At 53.1% G+C, this 27,981-nt stretch overlaps 2 protein-coding genes across 2 annotated transcripts in view; one reads left to right on the top strand and one right to left on the bottom strand.

The window, feature by feature from the left end:
- LOC309704681 (uncharacterized protein) overlaps positions 1 to 27,981 on the top strand; it is a 235,740-nt gene that overhangs the window by 183,802 nt on the left and 23,957 nt on the right. The window lies entirely within an intron of this gene.
- On the bottom strand, positions 62 to 27,956 carry LOC309705601 (uncharacterized protein; the record flags this gene model as incomplete). Its single annotated transcript, XM_082531514.1, has 7 exons — positions 62 to 978; positions 1,348 to 1,385; positions 1,555 to 2,384; positions 3,266 to 3,847; positions 26,489 to 26,566; positions 27,638 to 27,853; positions 27,951 to 27,956. The coding sequence occupies 7 exons, from the start codon at positions 27,954 to 27,956 to the stop codon at positions 62 to 64; spliced, it is 2,667 nt and encodes an 888-aa protein (XP_082387640.1).

Raw genomic sequence — 27,981 nt, forward strand, 5'->3', positions numbered from 1 at the left:
ATACTTTCAAGCAAGCTGCTCCTGTAGCAAGCCTATATTATGTTACATTTGCAAAAAAACATTAGACCGCCAGGATGAACGCCAACATGCTCAGGGAGGCTATCACAACGGAGCCTCGTGTGGATAGCGTAGAACGCGAATATGCACCATCTCCGTGCATTGCGGACTCGCTGTGTCCTGCGGTTGTGGGGATGACATGACGCGGGATCTCTGTGCGTTCTCCGTGCATTGTGGACTCGCCGTGTCCTTCGGTCGTGGGGTCGAAATGGCGCGGGATCTCTGTTGAGACCGTGAGCTCTCCGTGCATTGTGGACTCGCCGTGTCCTTCGGTCGTGGGGTCGAAATGGCGCGGGATCTCTGTTGAGACCGTGAGCTCTCCGTGCATTGTGGACTCGCCGTGTCCTTCGGTCGTGGGGTCGAAATTGCGCGGGATCTCTGTTGAGACCGTGAGCTCTCCGTGCATTGCGGACACGCCGTGTGCTGCTGTTGTGGGCATGACATGACGCGGGATCTCTGTTGAGACCGTGAGCTCTCCGTGCATTGTGGACTCGCCGTGTCCTTCGGTCGTGGGGTCGAAATGGAGCGGGATCTCTGTTGAGATCGTGAGCTCTTCATCCATTGCGGACTCGCCGTGTTCTGTGACTGTGAGGGTGACAAGGCATTCAAGCTCTGTGGGGTCTCTGAGTTCACCTGTCAGAACCATACACGAGTACAACCCTGTGTCAGCCACACTGACGTTCCTTACAATCACAGAAACGTTTCCGTTGTTCATGGATGGGTCCATCAGCCGCACTCTGCCGTGGAAGTCTGCGTGTTGATTGGTCTCCCTTAAACGCTTATTCCAAACGTGAAACACGTAACTGTCATCGGCGTGTCCTTCCTTTGTCCACAATGCGATCAGGTTGCCGTTGGTACGCCTCAGACCCTCACAGTGAAGAGCGACATCTTGTCCGCTCGTCGCGCTTACGTGTTTGGGATCTGATGGCAAGAAAAAACATTTGAGTAGTCACACAGCGGGGTACGATCGAAAGGTGACAACCTTACTTTTGGCGTGCAATGGACAGCGTTCAAGCAAAGCAAAGGCAAGAGTGTGCAATACAGGCCATTGCACTTAAACATTGCAAGTGACTACATACCTCTTGTAATGAGAGCCGTAGCTAGGGACAAGGCGCACAGTAACATCGCAACACGGCAAAAACACGAAAGGCGTAACGTTGTCATATCGTTCGCTGTCGATTCACCGAGGTTATTGTTAACGTGTGATACTTGTGGCTCCTATTACTGTCTTTGCCGTTCGGAATATATGAGTCTTAATAAAATACTCCCCCTCCCCTCCCCAACCCCGACCTAGGTAGTTCGGGGTTGGGGTAGTTCGGATCCCCGACCTACAGTCAGACACACAAGCAAAAAAAAAACAAACAAAAAACAAACAAACCACACAACAAGACCGACCGATGTGCTCAAGGAGCGTTTTATTTCGATGTGACATATGAATTAGGCAGTGTGATTCCTATACTCTACAACAACAAAAGGTTCACACAGTCTATCGTTCACCTGTAATACACTTCGCCCTGCACACGGACCATTTCGCCCCCTTGTTGTAACTCTTCTCTGGTGTGACACAACAAAAGGAAAGCTGAAATCATGTCGTCTCTGGTGTACTGACCGTCCACGGACCTTTTTCCGCCCGTGCTCACGACATCCAAGCCCTTCTGTGATTTTGTTATGGTGACCATGGACATTTCCTCTCTCAGTTTACCCAGTAGCAACTTGCCCTGCTCCGCGTGCATTTTGTCCGTCAACCTGTGATCCGGTAACGATATCACATCGTGCGACTCCAGCACGCTCGAGGTGATAGCTGTGGGGAGATTGCCACCCCTGCGAGATCGCTTGTACATGCCCACGTTCATAGTCGAACCCATTCGGTTGCTGGAACCGGCACCCTTGGTGTAGCCCATAGTCATTTCTACAGCGTTGGTCTTCTTCGTGGCCTCGGAAAGCACGGCCCAGCCTAGAGACATCACGGTGTCGCAGTAACAAAGCGCACCCTTGCATATGCCGGAGACCGCGCTGAGCACCATGTCGAGTTTGGTCTTGGCGCTGACGTGTTTCCCGAGCATGTATTTGTTGTTGACGTGAGACCATTTGCTGTAGAATTTGATCAAAGACCCCGAACCCAACAGCGATTGTTCCATCAGGTTCTTCACGTCCACGAGTGCGTTGACGTACGTGTTTTGTTCGAATACTATAACCACAGGAACTTCCTTCCACATGACTCTGGGCATGAGCACCTTCAATAGCCTGACGTGAGCGCACAGCAGAGCCGAGTACACGCGAGTCACTTGATCCAGGTCCGCTATTTCCAACTCCTCTAAGCCCACCACCTGTAAGGGCAAAGAAAAAAAAAGAAAAGGACATCGACACACACACATCATTGTCGGTCTGAGTAGATTGCGGACACACAATGTTTTGCGATACGTGTGAGATGTGCAGAAGAGACATCCGCCAGTTGCTCGCTGCTCCGTGGGACTATGTGATATCGCACTACGAATTCATGATCGTGTTCACCGCCTACCGCCGCAACATGACGTTCTACTCTAACATGGACTTGGGACAACTTAAGACCATGTATGCTCAACTGGTCTCGTACTCCCCTGCCAGGATCCTAGTGATCGACAAATTGGCGTCTACGTACAAGGCGCAGCACCGTCACGCCGCGGAGCTCGTCAGGCCCACCGTGCCTTGTACGCTGTCGGACGTTATAACCCTGGCGTTGGGCAACAGAGTGCCTAAGCGGTTCGTGCACGTTTGCATAGCCCAATGTAATTTTCTCAGTTACGACAATATGACATTGGCGTCTTTCGCGTCCGTAGAAGGCATCCGCGGCGGTGCTCTGAGATACATGGCTGTGTTACAAAGTCAGGGAGAGCGGGGGCGACGCGATCTGCACGTAATCATTTCCACCGCCATCACGGGGTGGATGATGAGATTGGCAGGTTTAGAGTGTACGTGCGGAACGTGGGCTCAGGTGATGGACATGGTGTCGTGCTCTACTGCGGATACCGAAACCTCGCTGACGTTACAATCGGAGGCCAGGGTGACCGCTTACATTTGTACACTGCTAGACCTCCACGCGGACGACTTGCCTCAGGGCGACACACAGGGAGACTCGCGACGACGACAACAACAACGGGCTAAGGTGGATTACGACTACGTGTTCGACGAACTGCTCGTGTCGGGCTTGTCAGCAGACGACCGCACTCACCGCCAATTGTCCGCCGCTTAGCTCCACGGCGCAGCACACTCCGGCGCAGGACTTGGAGCCTCCGCCGAACGTGGGGTCCATGCATATGTAGGCCCTGGCCACGCTACTCTGGACCATGCGTTCCAACTCCACGCAGTTGCTGGATAGGAACTTGTTTATGATACAAGCCTCGAACGGAGTAGTCGTGTCGCTCTTGGTGTCCGAAGAGGACGTGCTGCTGCTACCCGTCACCTCGCTCTCGAAGCCCCTAGGCACAATTATGTTCATCAGTTGCTTCAGATGGCTGTCTACGGAAATGTGCTGTGGACAGTAGATTCCCATGCAAACGCAGGTGGAGTCCGGGTCCCTGGCGTGGTGTTTACATTTGAAGCTCTGCGATACAACGTGATAGGCGGGTTCCCCGTCGTCCCCTCGGATGTCTGCTACTTTATTCAACCAAGGGGTGTTGTTGACGTGACTGGTGATGTGCACTTGTTTACGTCCCCTGAACGCTATATTGGGGAGAACGGCTAGTAGCACTTTGGAGCTGACGAATCCCACCTCGTCTACCAAGATCAGATCGGCGCTCTGGCCCCTACTCGCCTGTAACGAAAGCACAAAAACACACGGACAAAGTGCGATCAGAACCAACTGCGCGTCATCGCAATCGCGGCGAACGTGCATGCAACGGTCACAGAGGAATCGTGACACAAGACAGGAGAAAAAAAAAGGACAGGAAAAAGAAGGGCAGACACACAGAAGACGGCGATGGGATCGAGGGATCCGGGTGCGAATCTCCTACCTATGGGGTTAATAGACGATCCCCAGTGGGTGAGCTATTGCGTCGAAAACGCATGCACGTTCAGCAGCAGCGAGGCCCTAGGACACGTGTGTCACGATCACTGTAGTAGACACGTGTGCTCCGGCCCGGGGTGTACCTTGGTGCGCGACATGGTGGACTGGACGAAACGTAAGAGGTTGCCTCCGCCAGAGTGCCCCGTCGAACAACTGCTGGTGTTCCGCAAACCGCAAGTGGAATTCAGAGCCTCGTACCACATGCCGTCCAGGGACCTCAGCCTGGAATTGGGATACGGAGGCCTGGAGTACACGTCCGGACAGAACACAGCGCCGCCTCGTAACACGGACCTGAACCAGATGATTTTGACGGCTTCGTTGCCGGTGACGGTGGCGCTTTTCGCCACGCTATTGACCCGGGAGTTTTCCGACGAGTACCGCCATGTACATTACGATAGAGGGTCAACCAGCACCTCTATCGGAGTGTTGTGCTCGCCCTGGATGGCCATTACCCTGTCCCTTGCCAAAGAGGTAGCATTTAGGTCTGCCTTTCCGCTGAGGTGCTCGAGGGAACATCTGAGCGTAATTCGCGACGCGGCGTTCGGCAACGCCGTGGCCGTGTCGACTCTCTTCGATTGCAAAGAGGGTAAAATCAACCGGTTCATGAGAAAACTGGCCGGCAAATACAATGACAAGCACGCAAGTCGCACCGGGTTCTACACGATGGTGGCCATGGTCTCCCTCTGCCTTTTCCCGTATTTAAAGCATCGTGTATTGGGTACTATGTTCGACAACAGAAATCTGGTGATCATGTTCTTTGACAAAACTACAACTAAGCACAATCAGTGGTCCACTTTATCCACGCACGTGCATCGTCACGCCAACGACGCGGCGTTCGCCAAGAGAGTGCATCTGACGAACCCGGACAAGCGAAAGAGGCTACCTACCGCGGTCAGCGCGATCTTGGATACGTACATTTCAAACGCAGTATTACAGCAAGAGATGGACGACAGAGACCTCGCAGATGGCGGACAATGCAACGACCCACGCTCACAGCACACGGAGGAGACCGCGGAGAAAGGATCCGTCTCCGACCGTGCTACCGAGCGGCAAACCAAAAGGCTCTCGTCGAGAAAACGAAAAGGCCCGTGTTACGGAGGATACTACGAGGACGAGGGCGAGCGAGTTGGACAGAAAGTGACAGTTACGCGTCGGATGCTCGACCTACACACGCCGTGTTAGAGTTTACGCCGTATGTTATGTAATGTCATGTTACGTTATGATGTTTACCCGATGTGTGAGCGAGTGAGCAAAAAAAACCCAAAAAAAAATAAAGCATCGTGTCATGAACACAGACTGGTGTCTTTTACTTTCTTTGTTGTCTTTATTGTCATCACCATTAGATTCATATACATGTTCATATACATGTTATACAGTACAACAAACAACAATTCCACCCTTAGACATGCACACAGTATGTACACATATTGGGGTGGTATGCACAACGGCAAAATCCGTGGGGCTCACGGGCCGCATCGGCCCGTCCTCTTCTTTGGCCGTCTTCTAGGCGTTTTGGCAGCCGACACCGGCCTTTTCCACTTCACGGTGTTTTTCATTCGCTCGGTCGAAGGTTTGCGCCTCCGTCTCGACTGTCTCGATTCTTCGTACTCGCGCCTAAGGTCTTCGATGTGAACGGCGTGGTCTTCCGCCAGCGCCGCGTTGTGTTTCTCCAACACGTCTCGTTTCCATCTCATGTTCACCAAAACGGTCAGAGGCATGTAGCCGCATTGAACGAGTGTATCGTAACAATGTTCGGGTTCTGACATCGATATCTTGTCAACAAAGTCTTTCTTTAGCGCAATCCCGCAACGCAAGCAGTTCCAGAATGCGTGAGAAGGGCATGTAGGCCGAGGCCCAGGGCACTGAGCGTCGATCGCCTGCTGCTGCGGCCGGCGTTCCGCCGGACACTCTAATCCCGACGTGGTCTTGGTCGAACACGTAGATTCCGTCGGCGTCCATCTCGTCGGGCGAGTCCCCCATGCGCACGTGTCCATGGTCCAGCTGACGAAGCGTGCAATACGCCGCGATGTGCGAGAATAACCAGATCAGAGCCGACACCTTTCTGTTATAGTTTGTAGGATTTAGCGTTTTTCGCAATTGCAACTCCAGGGCCGCGTCCAGGGTCGACTCGACCATGAGCGAGCGCTTCACCGATAGCACGTTCTTCACCAGCATCGAGGCGCTTTCCACGGGAAAGCCGGACGCCGTCAGGTGTTTGAATAGCACGACTCTGTCGGCCACGCATCCGTACCTGGGGTTGTATCTACGCAGGGGTCCTATCATCGCCATGCACACGTACGACAGTAGCTTGTCGTTGTTGCCGGTCGTCGAGATGGACTTTAGATTCATGCGGAGGTCCTCCGTTTTCACGGACACCGCGGTCCTGTCCACGGGTGTCAGTGCGTAGTGGTCCGAGAGCAGCTGCGCTCTCTGTCTGCTTCTGTTCAGCGAGCCGTAAAACCTGTACAGCGACGCGATGGGATAGGCGCTCAGATACCGAGGCGTCTCGAGTTCCCGGAGAGTTCGAGTGTGCAAGCAAAGCTGATGGAATATTTCTTTGCCCATCGTCTTCTGTTTAATCGTTTCGTCTCGTCTCTTAAGCATCGCTATCTGCTCGACGAACTTGCCCGGGTTCGCGACGCGCTCGCCCTCATTCGTCTCGTCGGCTCCCTGATTTATGAACATGGTTCTACGAGGTCCCAGGCGGCACATTTCGCCGTTTCCGTCGATGTGAAAATTCACGTTCGCTTGTCGCGCCTCGTCCCGCGCGTAAGGTATGTGTTCGTGTCTGAGCGTGAAGTGACAACAGGAAATCTGCCTCCTGACTTGCTCCCACGAGTCCATCGTGATCTCGGTTTCAAAATAGCACTCGGGGCACTCTTTGGTGTCCACCGACAGTTCTGGCATGAACGGATACCGTAGCATTATTATGAAAAAGCCCTGTAACAGGTCCAGCGTTGCCACGGTCTCCTCTATAGAGCAAGTCACAAAGTCCCGCAGTAAAGCTCTGTAGACGTCCACGGCCGCCGACAACGTGATCGGTTGAGCTTGATTCGACAGCATGAAGTGAGATCTCTCTAGCGCTTGGATCGTAAGCCACAGCGTGTACTCGCCGACTTGTTTATCCGTCGGTTGCTCCGGAGTACGCGCGGAGGACTTGGGTTCGCTGTAGGACGAGGTGAAATCTATCAGCCTGGGGTCGATCGTTCCCGTTATTCTGCCTCGACAGGCCATGTCGTAAAGCTCTAGCGTGGTCGACGGAGCGTTCGAAGCGCACACTCTATCGCCCCCGGAGCCAACTTGTCCGCTATCGACAGTTTCCTCTCCCACTCGGCGAGACACAAACTCAGGCCCATCCATCTCGGGTCTCGCGAACTCGTAGGGTGTTTCACGTCACCTCGTTTGGCGAGATGCGGCCAATGTTGCATCAGTTTGCTGTACAGAGACACGCCGACACGGCATAGGAAATCCGTGGGGCACGGACAGTTGCTGAACCTTGCCGTTATAGCCCTAGGGAGAGCCACGTTTCTGAATTCAGTCTCTAGCGTTTCGGGTAGCCGCTTGAAGGAGTACGCCGCAATTATTATTCCCCTTCGCTTAATACGAGGCGTTGTCACCACGACGACACGGTTAATGTCTCTGGCGATTGCTAGGGCTTGCTCGCGACCTCCCGGTGTAACAACTGTGACGGTTCTGGACGGGGTGCGGGCCATTGGTGTTATGTGATGGGATACCGCCACGGCGCACAGGGCTAGATTCAGCACATTGTCAGCCGCGGCATCCGAGTGCGCGATCCCACTCTCCTTCGCAAACACCGGCGTTAGCCCGCATCCGTACATCAGAATGGTGTACAAGTCGCAGGTGAGAGATCTGTAGTTGTACGGCTTGTAGAACTTGATCAACTTCCCGTCCTCCTGCAACTGCACTACTCCCGCGTAATCCTTATTGTGGACGGGGTCGAAGAACACGTGTCCCTCGGTGGCAGGGGTAGCGTATGTAAACTCAATGGCAATGTGAGAATTGAGTACCAGCACACCAGCTGCAGCCTCGTCGTACCACTCGCAGCCCAACGTCACCGAATCCGAGTCCTCGGGTCTCGGGTCTGCCCGAGGGCGACCGTCGGAGTCCTCGCTTTCACACGATTCGCCTTCGCTGACCGAAGAGCGCTCAGTCGTTCTCGCGAAAGATCTTTTGTGATCTACCGAATACCAAAACCTAGCTTTTTTGGGGACGAGCATGCCGTCCGAGGCGCACCGTTGCCACCTGTGTATTTGCGTCTCGTACTGAGAATGGACAGCGCCGGCGTCGCGAACGGGAACCTGCGTGGGCTCATCGAGCCCAGACTCCCATCTGTATTTCAACTGAGATACTTTGAAACAAAAAGCCGACGGGTTGGTCTTAGACCAGGGTATAGGTCTGGCCCACAGTTCAGGTCCCCGTATCCCCTTAGGCACATTGTGGAATTCACAAAAACGCTTCAGTGAACGATCGCAGTAAATGTACACTCGGTCCAAGTCGTCGCCGGTTTCGGCGCCGTGCGATGCGTTGTCACAGTAGAGAGTCTCGACAGCTACATGCAGTCCGGCTTCTCTCTGTTGCCGTGAGAGCTGTACGCTTTTGCGATCCGCGTGCAACACTAGGTTACCGAAGCTGTTCACCCTCTCGGTTGCCACACCGTTAGCGAGCATCGCTTTCACGTCTGATCTCTCGGCGCACTGAGACGTACAAGATACGATGTAACTGCTTCTGCTGGACTTCAAAACATCCACCCCCGCGGGGAGGGTATGCGTCCACGGCTTGGTGCCACGCTCGGCTTCTGGTGTAAACACGGTCACGTTACGGGACCTAAACGGCCCCGCGGCTCTGGCGAACCAAGCCACAGAGCGTTGAATGTACGCGTAAACTCCCTGGCGAAAGCACCTAATCTCCAGTTCTTCGTGCACGGTCCCGGAAAGCATCACACGAGCCAAAGCGTGAACGAATTCCGCGGCTGAACAAACCTGCGCGTCAGAAAACAGAAGGCTAGACTCGACGGCCGTGTCGCCGGTGCCCAAAGGACGGGCGTACCATTCGTTCGAGTGTACTATCGTTACGAGGTGCGCCGCGGGAACCGTGGATCTTTCGTCGAACGCATCCAGCGCGTGGTTCGATACTGTACAGAGACCCGTGGACCACAGCTTTTCGGCAGGACAGGCCATCACGCGCGAACACAAGATGTCGAAGCCTCGCCACACGAGCGGGTCTTTGAGCCGAGCCATCTCGGAATGTAACTCGATGCGATCCAGCGCGCTGCCCTCGGATTGCAACGCTGCCACTCCGTTGCAAAAACGCTCAGGTGGCGCTCCGCATAGCCATCTGATAGCAGCAACACCTGAGTCCTTAGGTCCTACGCTGACTAGGCTCTGAGATACAGGATACTCGTTTTCCCAGTCGCGTTCCACACCGCCGCGGTCGCGGCGCTTGACAAAAGTCCATTGCGCGCATACGAGCGAAGACCACGCTCTTCGCTCCACACTAGATACCTCCAACGGGTCCCTGTAACCGTTCCGCATGAACATCTCGTCGAGGACGGCGTGTTTAGGCCTACGTCTTATGGGGTCTTGTATGACAGTAGGATCTGGCCAGTCGGGTGTCTCGTTTCTCAGTACGTCCGTCCTGTACTGCGAGCTACTGTCCACTATCACCGCGACCGATTCCAAGTGTTGCACCAAAGGACCCTCGCCTTTGAGGTAGAACAACGGCGACTCCGAGGCGAACGCCACGGTGTGGCCGTCCACAACAGTTATACCCGGGAACCGCTTGACATCTGAGGATTTCGTCGTCAGTCGCAGAAAACGCCACGCGCCCAAGCTAGTGGTGACTTTCCCCGGGAAAGCGTCGACCTGTTCAAATTCAAACACCGGTCCTAGGGTTCTGGAATACGCTGCCCGAAGCAGCTCTTCTTCGTCCCCGCGAGGCAATAGGCCGCAGCCGTTGTAGAATTCCGAGCAGAGCAAAGGCGTCGGGTTGCAACATCTCGCGAGTAGCGTGGCCAATCTGTGATCTTGGGCGCATAGGAAAGCGCCCACCGTGTTGGCTCGCAACATGCGAGAGTTTGTCTCGTCCGTGCCCCTGGTCCATACCGACGCCCCCCTGTGCCTACTCAGGATTATCAGTCTATACGAGGGAAGGCAGTTGACCCTGCAACTCTGAGCCAAATGACTAAGAAGCGCATACACTGGATGAAGCCGGCCTCTACCGTGCACCACGAATTCGTAATCGAGCACGATGTCCCCTACTTTCATGTCGGGCACGCAGGGATGCACCGATCTGTAGAAACACGTCAAACACGCACTGACGTCGAAGTTCCTTTTAGCGCCCGCCGTTTCGGTCACCCTGACGCAGTGTCCGAGTAACACGGCCTCGTCCAAACAGGCCTCGTACGCGCAACCGCACTCGCCCACGGATCTGTCGGCTCGGGCCATCGCGTACCGTCCCGGTTGGGACTTACGGGACAGGTGGAGTTTGTATTCGGCTAGAGGAGACGATAGCAGCTCCTCTTCCTCGATCCTGTCGCGGTCCGAGTCCACGGCGACGTGGATCAAAGGGAAAAACTCACCGTCTCCTATGACGGCTTTCTCCTCGCGCACCCCTGGAGGTTTTCGTCTCTTAGCCGCCACGATCCATGACATCGTCTCTCGTCGACACGCCGACGGATCGTCGCATTCTTCCGTCTCTACGTCAAATAGACATTGTTCGTATTTCGCGTGCGCAGTCTTGAATAGGCGTACGAGTCTTTGTTCCTCGTAGCCTCTGGCGGTGTCGCTGCATATAGCTTGTTCGATCCTGGACATCGTCACCTCCGGGCATTCCGATGCGGTCTGTTGCGCCCGCTCGTACGGGGATGACGGGGAATAATTTAGTTGAAAGAAGAAACCCGTTTGCTCCATCAACGGAGCCGGTAGGCCGTCGGCGCGACTCCCGTTGAGTTCGATCACACACAGGTCGTCGCTTAACACCGTGTCTTCACCCAGCCATTTGGGTCTTGGAACGACCCCCTTTGTCCGAGGTATGTGGAGCACAGCTCTCCCGCTCCCGTGCTTCTTGTGAAACACCCCACACGCTCTCAATATCTTTACGTTCAAAAGACCCAATGTGCGTACACCAACGGTCACACGTGCAAAGCACTTGCTGTCATCAACACCATGGCCAAATAACACACAGTGTCCCGTCGGAATCATGTGCGATCCAAATCTCAGCTTTGTTGTTGTCAAAGGCAGAACGCGATCCGACGCTCTGTCCTCATCGCGATCCGTTGCCCCCTGAGCGTGTTCGGCCGTTATAGCAGCAGCAGCGGCAGCAGCAGCAGTGGCAGCAGTAGTAGTAGTAGTAGTAGTAGTAGTAGTAGTAGTAGTAGCGTCTCCGTTTTCTTTGCCTTCAAAGTACAGTGCTTCTTGTGCGTCGAGCAAACCTTGCTCTATGTCAGGTGCCATTGGTCTTTCGGTACCCGGCACATGCAGTCTCACGGTCGAAACCAAAGGCCTGGGGTTAGCGGATAGCATCTTGCGTAGTTTCATCAAGCTCCCGTGCGATTCCACCCTTAGTTCAAACGTACTGTCGGTAGGCAGGACAAACGAGTCGGATAACGACAGATAAGTCGCCGTGATAACTTTAGCTTCGTCTAACTCTACATTCCAGGCAAAGAGAAGACCAGTCGGAGTGTTTGACAACTCTGTGTTGTCGTTCAGAGTCAGGCCTCTGAACGCAAGAATTGAATACATGATAGCAATGCAACTGGGAATCTCCAATCGTTTCTGGGTTACAATTGACATAGAGCCTGGCAACAGGCACACCGCGTGGTCAAACGCATAACCGCGAAACCCACGGCGTGTTGTTGGTGCTACACGATTGGAAGGTGTAGCTGGGAACACGCGTAGCGTTGCCACTTTAGCCGATGTGCCGTTGGTACACGTGGGAGCGTCACCGCTCATCTGCGCAGTGGATATAGCAAGCGGAGGCACGCCCGTGACTCCTCTGTGTATCACAAACGAAGAGTAATTGCACGAAAACCATTCCGTTACACAACCCTCGGGTACGACAGAATCAGGGCAGTCTGCGGTCCGGTTCGTTTCCAAACAAGTGTCCTTGGGCACGACGATGACAGCGTCTCGTAGTATGTGTCTCAACACTACAACTAGCTCGTTTTCGGCTACGATCGAGAATCCCGCCGGCACCCTGACCATTTCCTCTAAACACATAAGGCCTCTCTGTACACTCGACGCATCCCCACGCCGACATTGATCGACGTGCCCTATGTTTGGCTTAACTAGGGTGTTGTCGGCAGCCCGCAACGGTTGTATGCTTCTCAGGTCCAAATCTCGTACTCCTTCTGGTATGTTGCACCGCAGCGTGAAAGCGCTCCCGAGCTCCGGATCGCCTAGGGCCAAAGCGCACAGTGTCCGAATTGTATCGGTTCGACAAGAGCTGTCAAACACCAAACACACCGACGTGTTCCACGAGGCCACCATCATATACAGACACACGCCGTCTGCGGTGTACACGAACTCAGAATCCATTTCCAATCCACGTATGTCTTTTTCCTTCACTGTGAAATACGCATCCCACGAGATACCGACAGACGGCTCGTGAAGGGACCGATGCGAGCCGTCACATAGGACCAGAGACAAAACCGCTCGATCGGCACGCTTCACAAACGCCGCATTGTCAAACAGGACTGTGCTCTCCTCAAAACGAGCGCATTCTTCACACGATAATTCTCTGGTTTCGTAAGGATCTGCAAAGTTGTGAAGTCGCACAATGCGCCCGCGGTCATCCGCCACGGTGTGGGTGCTGCGGGCCGTTCTCGCTTCGTACAGCAGCAATCCGTCGCTAGAGAGCACGGAGCTAGACGAGCGTATGTGTTTGCTGACATAGTCATCGTAAAATATTTTGCATCTAGTTAGAAACCTCGCCATCCAGATGGGATCTAGCTTAGGGTACACGGTGTTATTTGGTCCAAACAAATGTGACAACTCTTTGTCGACAAGCTGTAGCTTGCCTCGCTTTAGGCACGTGTACACATACGTTATGTATTTATCATGCATACGAGGCGGCCGTTTGTGGGGTCTGCCGTTGTGAATGATCACAGAGTTGTGTTTCCTGTCCTCCGGCAGGTTATCGCTACCATCATGACCGAACCTGGCGTCTCCGCTTCTCTTTGGAAGCGACATGCTGATTTCGACTACTCCGGGTCGCTGCGACCCTTGCTGTCTAGTGCAATTGATGCTGTGTTTCATAAATACAAATTGGCGGTTGAGGAAACTGCAGTGTCAATAACAGACGGACAATCGCCGGAATGCGAAGAGTCTATGACATTTAGCAACCAAGGGTCTGCTCATGATGTTGATGTTGGTGATGATTGTGATTATGATTATGATGACGATGATGATATGAGTTCAGCTGAATCACACGGGCAGCCAAACGCAAGCGGACCGTTTCTCAATTTTGATGACAGCGACAGCGACGTAACCATGACCATCTCGCCATCCGAACTGCATCATCATCAGCCGGACAAAAGTGTGGATCGGGACGTTGAGATCGCGTGGCAGCCTGCTAAGTGGCCACCAGCCGATTTACATAACACCTCTAGCTACCACAGAGAGCGCAAGTCAAACGACGAAGTAGCGTGCCACCGGTGTAAGGCCTACGATGCTCACTGCAAATCATCGGCTGAAAAGTACAGGAGGACGTTAGACAACTACACGAAAACCGTTTCAGAACTCATGGCGGGTTTCAAGAAAGTCTTGGAGAGATACCCCGAGCTCAAAGTAGACTGTAGCGATGAGCGTCTGTACTACATGGTGCAGGCGGCCTTAGGTCGCAATAACCTAGTTCGAGAAATGGTACGCTTATCCGCGACGAGAGCTGCCTGCTCGCCAAAGTCCTACGGCGAGTCTACGACGGCTGACATCGCCGCGGTACACGATGCCCTGAACATCTGCTACAACGACGCAGATGCGCTCAGGTTGATATTAGACAGATACGCTGATCTGTATGTGCGATACATACAAGTTTGGCGCGAAATGTGCGCGAAGGTGTCCAAAGACATCACGGTGATGGAACTGTTGAATTACACCGAGGGAAGACCCGGTGTTGAACACGGAGAACCCTGGTGTGAAGCCAGAGCGTACATACGCCGCATAATCGACAGGTCGAAGCGCCTGGCGCCGCGCTCTGTGGCTGATTACTGCGCTGAGAAACTGAACGCTCTGAACCTCAAATTGACACGCGTTCCCCGGGACCAGGGTGTTCACAAAGAGGATCTCGAAGTACTGCTGGAAGACATGCGACAGAGACTGGACCTGGATGCGAAACAATGCGCCTCGGATTCTCACATGTCTGACCTGTACTTGGACGTTCGGAGCGACCTCGCTGTACTAGACACGTTAGTTGGTGTGGGATCGCTCTCTGCCAAGACGCTGTTACACGAGAGACATTTGCTTGTGTGTCAGATACGCAAATTGGTGAAAACTCAGGGTTGCGTTCAATTCCACTGACCGAAATGCCGCAGTGGAAACGCGCCCTGTGAGTGGAAGTGCGAGCGGTACTGGAGATCACGTTACCGACATGTACTAATAACCCCTCTGTTGTAGTATATGTGATTGTTTAAGGCAACGATATCATGGACAGTCAGTGTGACTACTTGGTGTTGGATATACCTAAAGGGCCAAAGGAGGATGATGATGATGATGTGGATTGTGAAGTATGCAAAGAACCGATACGACAAGGGTTTTACGAATGGAAAGGTGGGGCGATATGCGTGTCGTTGGACCAAGCCACAGCCGGAGCCATGGTACCCTACGTAGATGCGGGGATCAGCGAGCACGCTTCTGGTGAGGCAGTGGCGAAGTCATCCACCACGGCCGTGTGGTACGTGGCGGACAGCACTGTGGTTGAATTGAAAGGGGACATACATCTACAAGACATACCACCCAACGGCACCTGGTTGTCATCGCCCGAGGAATGCTTGCGTTCGATTCTACGGCTACGGGGCGCGTATTTGGCATGCATCGCTCTGCCCGAGCTTAACAGAATGGTGATAGAGCAGAAGAACGACGACGGATTGCTAGGCTTGATTCGCGACTACTTGGCGGACACTGACAATTTATCCTGGGCCGTGGATTTGTTCGGTGCGTTCGCATGCGATGCCATGCTGGCTCCCGTGCTGCATGTGATCTTGCGATCGAGCTGGGTGAAGGAACGCAAGGACACACTGGACACTAACAACGATCTCAAGTTAGGTTGGGCGCAAGAATTCTACGACTACAAATGCGTTGCCAAAGACGCCAGAGGATGCCCGATGTTCACGCATCTGCGTGATTGTGGAGACGCGTGCGGCAACGAGCACACGGCGATCACACGCCTCGTGCTCCGCTCAATGAGACTGTCGGGTTACACGCCTTGGTCCGCTGTGCATGCTGTCCGCGTAGCAGAGGTTGCTATAGCGAAGGTAAAGTGTCGACTGTGCAGAGCTCGTCTTCTGGCCTCCTGTGCGTTTCTAATAGAGTGTGCCGCCGTAGAAGCGTCTGGGGAAGGCGATTGGCTTGTGCGAAACGAAGCCGTGATAGAATTATGTTGGATTCTGTACGGCATAAACTTTGGAGAGTGCCCCGGGTCCGATGATGAAAACTTAAAAAACTGGGCCCTGGCTACGGTGGCGCATTCCGTGGGATACCATGTGTACAAGCCTCGAGAGCAACAGGACGCAGAGGCCCTGGTGGTTATGTTCGCAAATGACCACGTATCTACAAGAGCACGCGAGATGTCCGACGAATCGCCGCTGCCGCCGCCGCCGCCGCCGCCGTCGTCCAGTCAAGCATACGAACCCGACCACGAGCTCGAGAGTAAAATACGCGCAAACGCTAGATACTCCACTGGCGAGAAGCTGTCGCGTCGCACAGATAAGGTAACGAAAGAGTTATACGCCGACATATCCACTGCAGTGGATGTGATGGACGTGGCTCCGATTGCCATGGAAGCCAGAGCGCAAGACCCGGAGGACGTGACTTTAGCCATTCTGTTGTGTTTCCCCAGAGTCGCGGAAAACGCGATAGATCAACTGACGTTCGAGCCGCCTGGGAGAAAATGCTACACGACGGAGTTGTGGCCCGTGTTTGTGAATTCCACCAGGGCTTGTTACCAGTTATTTAGAGCGCTGGCCATTCCGGTCGCCCCGAGCCCGGCGTACTTACTTGAACTGTTGGCCAGGGGCTGGAGAGGCCTACCCGAACGCACGCTGCAACGGTTCCTGCCCATGACAGCAGGCCCGTGTTGGCACGTGGATCGCAAACACTACGACGTTTACTTCTTAGGTCCACTGGGGAATCTCGTGTCGTTGGGGGTGATGACGGAGAGCGACAGAGGGGCGATCGTCGAAGCGCTTCACCGCGGACTCGTGCCCTGCTTTGCAGGTCGAGGCGATAGCTCGTGCGATCGCCTCTTGAGCTCGACTTTAGCGCTGAGCTTTGCCGCGTGCGGGGTCACGGCGCTGTCTCGGTCTAGCCAGGCCGTCGCCTCGGCTCTTGCGTGCGACTTGGTCTGCGTTACTTCGGGAGGACTGTTATATTTCGCGGCTTGGTATCTCATGGTGTATCTATCGGCTATATACGCTCACCCGACGTTACGGAGCAAGTTGTTACAGTCGGGGTCCGACGCCGACAAGTGCCTGTGTCGCACGTTTGACATTTCCGACGCGGCCGACTCAGTCGTGGAGTACAGGAGCGGGGAAATGTCAAAGGCCACGCGCTTGGTGTTTCGGGACATGCTCGCCGAACACACCCGCCTCAGACTGGTGCAGCTTTACGTGCCCGAGATGCTGACACAGCTGCCTTACGTACGTCGCACGGCCCTGCTACCGGCAACCGTGAAGATGGCTATAGAAAGCAGAGACCGTTGGTTCGCCGAACATCACGGTCGAGCCAGTCGACGCGAGGCCGATGCTACTACGGGGCCTAAGTTCGAGTACCTGGGTAACATAGCGTACGGTCTTCACAGCAGCATTAAGGGCAAACTGAGCGCAGACACAATTAGACCCGTGGCGACGTCGCTGGTGGACGGCACCGTCCGAGACTTTGATTTGTGGTGCGATTCGCTATTCGTGTACAGTAGTAGTACGGACCACGGTGACACAGAAGAATCGCTCCGTGGCACACTGGAGGACGGTGACACTACTTTCACGGATGTTGCAGAATCAGTCGACGAGGGTCTCGTGTCGACACCGGACAAGCCGATCGACGAGACGACAAATTCAAATACAACCACCGGTGAGGAGACTACACGTCAACACGATGTTGACGTCGAGGTGGACATGTTGACAATGGGTGTAGCTAACCTTAGTGTGTCCCAGGGCGTCGTACCAAGACAACACTGTGTATGCAAGGGACTTGTGGTCGACAGCGTCGAGAATCTGGGGTTTGACGAGGAGGACGCGTTCTTGGCGAAGCTGGCCCCTGCGAACAAAGAGGAGTACACAGTAAATGACGATCCCGTGATAAACAATCCCTGCATGACAAACATAGGTCGGACATCATACAGTGTACGGGGGTCCAAGGACCACCACGACGTGAACGCCGACAACATTTATCCATGGTTGATACAAGCGTTATGGGTGCTCACGACTAAACGGTCCCATGCTACTAGCGAGCCCAGGACACCAGAAACGCTCGCAGTTATGGTACATTTGATAGTGAAAAGACTCCCAAGTCAACACAGTACGCTTTCGGTGTGCAACGATATTGTGCAACTGCGTGAAATCTGCGACAGAGAGCGTGAGTTTGTCCCTATAACGGCTATAGTCGGAGGTATGTTTGGGCTGAACATCCAAGTGATCGCGCACGGAAGCGAATACAACGTGTTCAATCCGCACTATGTAAACCGGCCCCACGGTGCGTTGCATTTGACCCAGCGCGGTTGGTGTGTCATCAGCGATCAACCTACACCACGGGGATCGATACCCGTGGGTGACACCTTGAAGGAATATCTTCGCTTGAATGACATTGCAGTGAAACCGGTGAAAAGCGACGGGTACTGTGGATTTCACACCGCTTCGGTGTTATTGGACCTGGGGCTAGAATGTTCATTCGAGGCACGAGATATATTGGTACGAAAAACGGCGGCTCATATCTTTGCGCAAAGAGCGCAGAACCGAGAATTTACAGTGTACCTTAATGACAATAAAGTCGACGGTGAAAACGCTTTGCACACTCTGCTTATGACACCGGAGAGATGGCTTTCGGTGGAAGAAGTACATTTCATCTTATTAGCCCACGGGAAAAACTCTCTGTTCATAACAAAGAACTCATACCCTCTGTACAGCGATGAACATGTTTATTTCCACATTGACAATAATCATTTTCAACCTATTATTAGGGCAACAATGCCCTGAGCGGTCCTTGAATGTACAATAAAAAAAAAAACCAAGCACTCGTAGACATACAGCAAATGTAATCTGTGTGTGTATAATAAAGAACCCTTGCCCTATGTACAGAGATGAACATGTTCATTTTCACATTGACAAGAATAAAAATCACTTGTGGATATATATATATATATAGCAAATGAAACCCAGTGCAGCAGGGACTAGTTGTGGCACTCATTAAAGCATTAAAGCAAACACACAGGCGTGCACGCGCATAAATTGGCATTCATATATACATGTACTGGTCAAAGTGAACAGGGAGACAAATCAGTCGTAATAAACACTGTGAGGCACTCATTAAAGCATTAAAGCAAACACACAGGCGTGCACGCACATAAATTGGCATTCATATATACATGTACTGGTCAAAGTGAACAGGGAGACAAATCAGTCGTAATAAACACTGTGACGTGTGTTCATATAGTCAACACCGCAGTTCAATGCGTGCACGTAGCTATGATTGCGCTCAGTGTCAGGGACGGGCGATGCGGGTTGGGGAGGTTGCTCTGTTTCGAGGGAAGGTGGTGTTCGTGGTAGCGACACGGCATCTGCTCTCTGGCGGGATGCTCGTGCTTGTGACACGGCTGGGGTCGGTGTAGAAATTGACCTGCGGGGGGCTCTGCTTTTGGATGGTCTTGGCGCAGGAAGCTGTCTTTGAGCAGGAGCGGTTTCGTTGGGCTCACGTGCAGGAATCCTCGTTGTGGTCGAAGAACGACGCCGTGTGGTCAAAGAAGAATGTTGTTTATTTTTCGATGAACGTTGTGGGATCAACGTAGGCAGTGGCAGAGCGTCCGCTGCCTGTACCGGTTCGACTATTATGACCTTGTTCCACTTGACGTACTGATTGTGTATTTGCACATGAAACGGCGCAAACGGTGCAGACCGGCAGTTTGCCGTCGGTACAGTGAAAGGCTGATATGTTTCGCATTCACCCAGGAGAGACAATATGTGCACGTCCCGCACGTCTTGCTGTGTTAACTGCTCATACATACTATAGAAAACCTCTATGTCGCCATCGGGAACGTCGTTTTCGTAATCGTCGGGCAGGTTTTCCCACTGAGGTACAAATCGGTCGAGGTCTAACGTTCTGAGCGTGTCGGTGATGGCACGCACACCACCCGGCACTGGCGCAATGGGACTGTCAAAGTCCTCTTTCGCGTTCTTGCGCACGCAGACCTGCGAAATCAGTTTGGACGTGATGTGATCGAGCAGACATGCCAGCAAATCCACTTTGAAGCGCGCGCCGTCTCTCCATATCCTACCAGGGTGTAGTCTCAACAGGGGAAACCCGAGTATACTCATTGTGAGGATTTGTGCTTTGATAAGACAAGTGGTGACGTGGTACGCCAGCGTACACTTTTGGCTGTCGGTCATATTTGCCAATCCGTCTGGACTCCCTAAATTCCATTCGCCCACATGCTCCCCGACAAAGGCCCCGGTGACGCCTGTGTCCGTGAAGGGCATCTTCATGAGGTGCAAGGCGAATGTCCTTGCCACAAACGGGTGTATCTGCAACCGCGTGTGCATGTCCAGTACAGTCTCCAATAACTCTGCGTCTTCGGAGAAAATCCTGTGGATCAAAAGCCCGGCCACGTTCTGTGTAGTCAGTACGTGGCCCAAGTACAAGGCTTCTGTGCTCTTGATGTCGAGAATGGAATCTATTCTCATGCCGATCGGGAATTCGTTGACGTGTAGACACACGTAGCGAAACCCCCGCTCGGGTGGCTTCGATAGATCTACTGCGTAGTATACCCTAGCGCCCGTCTTGCAGTTTATTGTCACCGATGGTATATCCGATCGTGTGTAGGTGAATTCCTTCGGACGGGTAAATTTTCTCGTCAGTCTAGAACATACGTATATGCCCATAATGTAGTTCGAGTTGATATCCTCGACAGCTGTTCTGTAAACATCGGACGCCTGCTGAGCGTTGGCATCGCAACCGTGCGTGCAAACGACTTTCTCTAAGCCCACGGTGGGGTTGGTTTGAGGCGTGTCGGGGGTTTTCCTTAGCATTAGCTTAGTGGCATAGCCTTTGTGTTTCTGGATCTCGAAGGCTGTCGTGAAAGCCATTGTGAAGTAGGGCGAGTGCGTCGTCCCGTAGCGTGCATCGTTCAGGTGACTGTACTGCACTCCGTTAGACCTCCATTTTGGCACTTTATCTAAGAACCTCAGATCGGCTTCGGTTGTAGCACGCAGTACTTCTGGCTCGTCCGATGTGTATTCGCTTGGGTACAGGACACTGTCAGGTAGTTCGATCGCCGATGCGTCGTCTGTCGGCAGTGGATTTCTTTGGGCGCGCCGTGCACTGTCACCGCTCACAGGGCTCTCGAGTCGGACGTCATGTACGGCCTGGGTTGGCTGGTCGTCTCCATGACTCGGACCCGCTGGCGTGTCATCGCAACCACCCATCTGCTCACACTGTGGCGCCACCGTTTGCTTCTTGCGTTTGTCTGTGTTACTCAAAGCCAATATGTCACAGTCTTCGCCATTTCTAACATGCATTTTGTCGGCCGCTACATTGGGAAACAAGCTCGAGATCATGGTGTTGACATCAAAAGAGGTTACATCGTAGGGGTCTACCTCCTCGCCGTCTACCTCCTCGCTGTCTACCTCCTCGCCGTCTACCTCCTCGCCGTCTACCTCCATGTTCAGCATTGGAGCAACGATGTCGTAGGAATGATTTGTGGCGTTGTGCAGCATCAGCGCGGAAGCGTCTATAGTATCGAGATCCTCGATGTGTGCCATCAGCGGATATCCAGCGTTTAAATCATCGACGTCCGCCAGCGAGGTCCCAGTGTCGAACAAGCGGCTGTCGAATGAAAAGCTGATGGAATGGCATGGCTCGCTCGGGACAACGTTGTCCCCTATACTTGGAAATGTGATGTTGTGGGTGTCGTTGTTATGGGGAAAGTTCATTAGCTCTATGATGATGGGCTCATCGGTGTGCGTTTCAACATAAGACATTTTAGGTCGAGCGCTGCCGTTGTCCTGCGGATCGCTGCCGCTGTCAGGAGCCAAGGGCCTCTTACCGGGTCCGTGGTAGGCATTATTACTAGCTTGGCTACGACGGAATTCATGTCGGCGTATTATCATGTCGTTGGGCATAGACACACACATAGCATTCACTGTGAGTGCACTTGCCAGTCCTCTGAAACATTCTAGCACTCTTGTGCCAGGCCTGTGGATCGGCGCGGTGAGAGATCCTTCAGATGGCACGGTTTGCTTCGGTGGTATCTCGATGACGGTGACGCGGACAGGTTCGGTCAGGCCGATCTCCGACAGCCGATCTCTCATAACGCTGTCGTCCGTCACGCTGTCGCCCAGCCAGACATAGCCGCCGTCCACTATCGACATGCATCGGACGCCAAACGATTCGGGTTGTAACGCGTCCCAAGTGCTCAGATCACGGAAGCCTTCTTTGCACAAGAGTAAGAACTGCGACTCGATAGTATCGGCACTGTCCGACGCGTCACTACTCCACCAACTGTCCACTGCACTCTCGACATCACCGGTGAGGGGTAGCAATATCTGCACCATTATCCCACAACAGGCCTTCTTCAGGCTCGTCTCGTCCGCCGCACTGTTTACTGCCCTGTACATCTTATTCATACAGACATAGGGTAATAGAGACACGACGTCCCACGTGCGCGTGTTCACTAGCAACGTCTTGATCAAGTCTCGGTGGGTAGCATACAGTTGCCTGGGAGGCACTGTGTTTTTCTCGTAGATATCTCTGAAGCAGCCCAACACGCCCGCGGCAACCCTGTGCCTGGTCACGGGTAGAATGGGATTGTCGTTACAGTGTTCCGGCGACAGCCACGACTCGAGAGGAATCCAGATCTCGTGTAGTGATACAATTGCACGCAGCGACAGCACGGTGCAGTCCACAGACTCCTCCAACACCAGCGAGTCCAGCCTGGGGGCGAGCGGTTTGCAACACGGCAGCGACATACCTAAGGACTCCCAATCTCTGGTGTTGTACGTTGTCACAGTGGCGTCCAAGACTGTATTGATGTGAAGCTTAGGCACGGGTGTCTGTAGCGAATACACGACAGAGTTGTCGTTTGCACGTGCGACGCTTTGTAATGTCGGAGACGAACATAGCGGAGCGTTGTACGCGTCGTCCTCGCACCACACGTCGCGGCATATGCACGCACTCTTGACAAACGAGTAGAGGGGCTCCGGTGTTCTATCTGCAAATTTGTCGTGTACAGGGTTCCACGTGCCGTGGGTTGTGGTGTTGGGCATTTCAAGATAATAAGGGATCTTGAGATTCAGTACCTTAGAGCTTTGTCGGTTCGTGTATCTCCACCACAGCTTTAGGAAAGTGATATCCTTATTCTGTCTATCGTGAAAGGTCAATGGCGTCTCTCCGTGCCCGTACTTGCTGTAGATGACAAGCACCAGTTCCTGCCTGCTCGCCTGATCGCTGTGTAACACGTGTCGTTTGTTCTTCACTGACCCCAGAAACAACATCACAAAATATGGCGTGTGGTACACAGCTAAGTGTTCCAAGTGTTTCAGAGACAACTGTTCCAAATCCGACATCTCACACCACGGTCTTCTGTTCTCGATCCCGTAGGCGACGGTTCCGTCGGCGGTCGGGGCCATTGTCACGCCATTGCACAATGCGCATCGATTGTCAGTGGCTACCCCGGGAAAAAACACACTCAATTTAAGTTGACATTGATGAGTGCGACACGGTTTGTCTTTATGAATGTAGCAGAAATCACGATACTGTCCATGGTCATGGCCGCTGACCGCGGCGATGTATGACTCCTGGTAATAGTACAGATGGTTGAGAGCGTCTTGGGTCGTTTCGAAAGTCACGTCGTTGTGCAAGGCTCCAGAATGCAGCGCTTTGGCAATGCGCTTCCACTCTGTAACACCATAATCCTGTTGAGCCATGACACTGTCCTGAAATACAAAGCATGAAACAGTATGGACTAGATGATAGTGTGCTTTATAAATAGTGTATAGTGCTACCCCAGTCTTTGCCTGATGGTGTACTACCTCAGTCTTTGTCTGATGGTAGCCCCAGCAGTGGCAATTTATTCACACACACACACACACACATACACACACACACACAAATTTCCAAACGAAGGAGACAGCTTAGAGTATCGCACAATACGACGATCAAAGCCTGAACATGTTAAGCGAAGTGTCTGCGTCTGGTACAGTGTGACACAACATCATCTTGTACTGAGCGGTCTCCCAGTGGTAATACAGTGTGTGCTGAACGGCAAGGCCTTGACAGTCAGCGGCGTCTGTTTTGAGTGTCCATTCGATCAAGTCTGCCTTCATCTCATCTGTTATGTTCACGTCTGCGTATCTATCGCCACAAGTGTAAGGCGTTGGATGGCACGAACCCATTGAGGGTAACGTGTACCAGACGTCGAGCGGTTTACCTTGACAAGGCGAGCCCATCCTGCTTCTAGGGCCCGTAACGTGGCCGATTGCGGCCGTAGCTGTGGCTAAATCGCCGGTGAAATGTGTGTGTGTGAAAAACGACATGCCGGCGCGAGGAGGCTGCGGTAAAACGCCGGTGAATGTGTCCATGTCCACTAGTATATACCGGACTCCGAGAGTTTCGGCAGTGTAGTCTACCATCTGCACGTCCGAGGGCAATTCGTTGGAGTGGCCAAAGAGCCAACTCAACACTTTGCATTCTGTGTTCTGTACATCGCCGTTGTGGTTAGACCATAAGATGGCTTTCATGCCTTTGATCCTGGGTATGGCGTGGACGCATCTCGTTCTGGTGTCGAACGCCTTCCACCGTAGGTCTAACACATACATCCTCTCTGTCCTGATGGCCACTTCGTAACGCTCGGAGGCTGACATGTATCCGGGTGGATGCACCGACTCCACGATACCCAACGCTGCGGCCTCTCCGAATATCCTATTGCCGTACTCGGGCGTGAGCCTACTCTGTTTGCGCGTCACAATGTACATGGCGCTGTAGTTATCGCAGCCCGGGAACATGTCAATCGTTATGGCGTTCGGCAGCTCGGGGTCGACGGCTGTTCGGTTAAGGTTGAATTGTTCAATCACAGCTACGGGTCTGTCCACTGTGCAGCCAAAGTGCGTAGGCCTTCTTCTGTACACGTAAAGCCCCGGAGGCAGCCACTTGGATCTCTGTATCTGATACACAACCACAGCGTCGCAACACTTGGTGTAGTCCGTGCTGCGATGGTTCAATATCCATCTGTACGCTGTGACGACTTGGCTCATCTCGAAGGCCCACAGCGGCCTGCCTCCGGATCGCGCTCGATATGCTGCTGCTCTCGCGGAGACCCGGTCGTGTCTCACGTGATCGACTCGTCGCACTATATCACCGGCTTTGCCGTCTGTACGCTGATCACAAGGACAGCGTACCTTTGCCGAACCGGAGGTCCGCTGCAGCAGTACGTGTACGCTGTGAGCAAAGTTGAACCTGTGATCTGAACACGGGGCCGCCGACATCATTTCAGTCAGACGGAAGCCTTCTGCCCCGGGGACGTAGACCATGTCATCTATCACAGGCATGGGCTCCAGCGACAGTGCTTTGAATAGAGCACAGCAAAGCCCTCGGTTCGCCATCGAAAACGCTTCGTTGTCCGCGACTCGGGTTCCAGAAGAGCTGCTGAGAGATTGCGAGACGAAACGCAAAGACGCTCTGGTCAGGTCTGTGTGCAAAGCTACGAACCTGTACAGGCGCGTATCTACGACGAGCTACAAAGACACGCGGAGCGGCCGACTGGGTAAACCCGGACACAAAAAACACAACAGCAATGACTCGAAGTGCCTAGTGTGTCGGGTGACCTTGGTGAAAAGCAGCAAAGACAGACACAGAGCAGGCGTCAAGCTTCGGTGTCCCTGCAACGTGAGAGTTTGCAGCATGTGTTTAGGAGGCAATCCTACATGGTACTTAAGTCAGCCGCACTTCACGTCGTGTGAGGTCATGTCGCGCTTTGTGTGCGGGATATGCTCGACCTTTCAGGATGCTGTGGAAAAAGTGTGCTGTCTTTGGCTCTGTGCCGGATGCTCGGCCGGGCGTAGCGCGGGCGAGCCTTGTGTCAAATGTTCACGAGAGACTACACGCGGCAAGCGTCGTGAAATGTGCACGTTGTGGCCAAAGACGAGATCTGCGGCGGACTGCCCGGCGGATGACACACGGCGCGTTTGCGACGTGAGCAAAGTGGACCGTTATAGACAGGAGATCAGACATCGTGTACTGCGCAAAGTGTCGCAAAGCAGACACATTTCTCCATCTGACATCAAAGTATTGTTTCATGACACGCACGCCGCGTCCGAGCCGTGTGCGTGTGATTCCACTCAGGGATCGGCTCTGTGCACAAGCTGCACTCCGGTGCTGACCATAATGGAACTGCTGGCTAAGAACCCCAAGCCCCTGATGGCGTCTCTCGCAGAGAGAGCTATACCGGGTAGAGCCCTCGTTCGACACACGTACAATAGAGACCTGTTACTGCAAATGTTAAACGATCAACGTTTGCCATTTTGTTCAAACGCACATAACTGCAAAGGCATGCTGGTCAGCGCAGCCGACGGCAAACGCCGGCCGCTGAGAGCGTTGATATCACCTCAAGCGTACGCCGACGTCGCGAGGTGTGACAACGACACCGCGAACACATATGGAGCAAGCCCTACGGCTTGCATATTGTGTTTGCTGTTCAACCAGTCTAGCTCTGTGTCACGCATGCTGAGCTCAGAATCACTGTACCTAGAGCCACCGCCAGCTGGACCCGTGTACTATTTCAACATAAAGTTGTCACCTGACCTTGGAATACCACAAGTCGACATTGGAGAATATCACAATTACACAGTGTGCTTTAAAGGCACGGCGTGCTGCTTCAAACCTACATTCTATTACAACTGGAGAGACGTGTTGGCTGCATTACGGATTGACAACGTGGGAAAGGTAACACTCTTACCTGTGTGTTGAACGGAAGTGAAGCGGAATCCTGTGCTTGAACTGGTGTAAACTGGTGTGAACTGGACGAAGCGGTCTCCTGTGTGTATATTCGAGAAAAAAATCACAATCAATTACACGGTCTGCTTCAACACTAGGTTTACTAACCTGCGCAAATTTGCGTAACTTCCCTAAACCCAACACCCCCTAGAATTACTGGCTTTTTTATTTTCTGGTGCAAGTCCCGAAGTGTTAATCACCCATGCTGAGATTTTCACAGGTCGTCAGCTTGTTTCTCCTCCGGTTTTTTGTTGTGCAAACCACCCATTATCCTTGAGGCCTGGCACATTTACATTTGCTCACTCGGAGTTGCTCAGATCCAAGGCAGGCCAAACCTCTGTGTTAAAACTTTCAGAAATGCCTGCCGTATCTATATGCCACACATCGACTGACCTGTACATATAAAAGACACACATTCACACCTTCCTCGACTCTCAGCACAGATCTTCCATTGTGTCATGCAGGTGCAAGAGAACATGTCAGAAATTCACCTGTGCCAAATGCAGGGATGATGGATACTGGGTCTGCAAACGCTGTAAAGTCTGAAACACTTGGAAATAAAACAGACGTGTGTACCCGTATATTGTGAATGTGTGTCCTTTGCGTGTAGGTTGTATCACAGACATTTGGCCTGCCTTGGATCTGAGTAAACAAATGCCAATGTTACACACACACACACACACACACACACACACACACACACACACACACACACACACAGCAAATCTGGTCCTCGCCGACCCACAGCACGGTCCTCGCCGACCCACAACACGGTTCTCGCCGACCCACAGCCGTGTTGCCGATGAAGAATATAACAGCTGCTGACTTGTGTGAGTGCTGCTATTGTTCTGAAACCATGGGCACGAAGGTCGCGGTACCTGTCAAGACATACGATGGTGATGTGTTCCTCGTTAAAGTATGCCCGAGAGGTACGGGTTGCAATACTCCTATAGATGACATTAACGTCAAGGGACGCGTGGAGCTTGGAATCCACCTCGACCTCTGTAAATCGGAAGCCTACCCATGTTCACTCGGGTGTGACCTCACCTCATTGCCGACCGACATTGTAGTGTCCACATGCAGTGGGAGTGTGCGTTTGGGAGACACGTACCACATTACGGCAAAAGGCGACGTTGTGGTGAACGACAACCTGGACTCGCTTGCAAAAGGCCCAGCTAAACGTGATGAACTGCGAGTGCACCTTAACAAGGACGAACGCTCCTGTGTCGTCTACACTGCCGGCGCGGACCCCGATCGGCGCGACCACGGCATATGCATTATCGCCTCTAACTTCATAGAACCGAATGGTAGATTGGTGGCCGAAGAACTAGAGGTGATGGAAAGGCCTGGGTACACGAAACTCGAACCACAGACTGGGGTGAACAATGAGGTAGATGGCTCCATGATAGTGGACTTTTACATACGCCCATCGCCCCGGATTTACAATATGACAAG

This window comes from Aulonocara stuartgranti, assembly GCF_965226115.1.
Source record: "Aulonocara stuartgranti genome assembly, chromosome: 4".
Taxonomy (NCBI): domain Eukaryota; kingdom Metazoa; phylum Chordata; class Actinopteri; order Cichliformes; family Cichlidae; genus Aulonocara; species Aulonocara stuartgranti.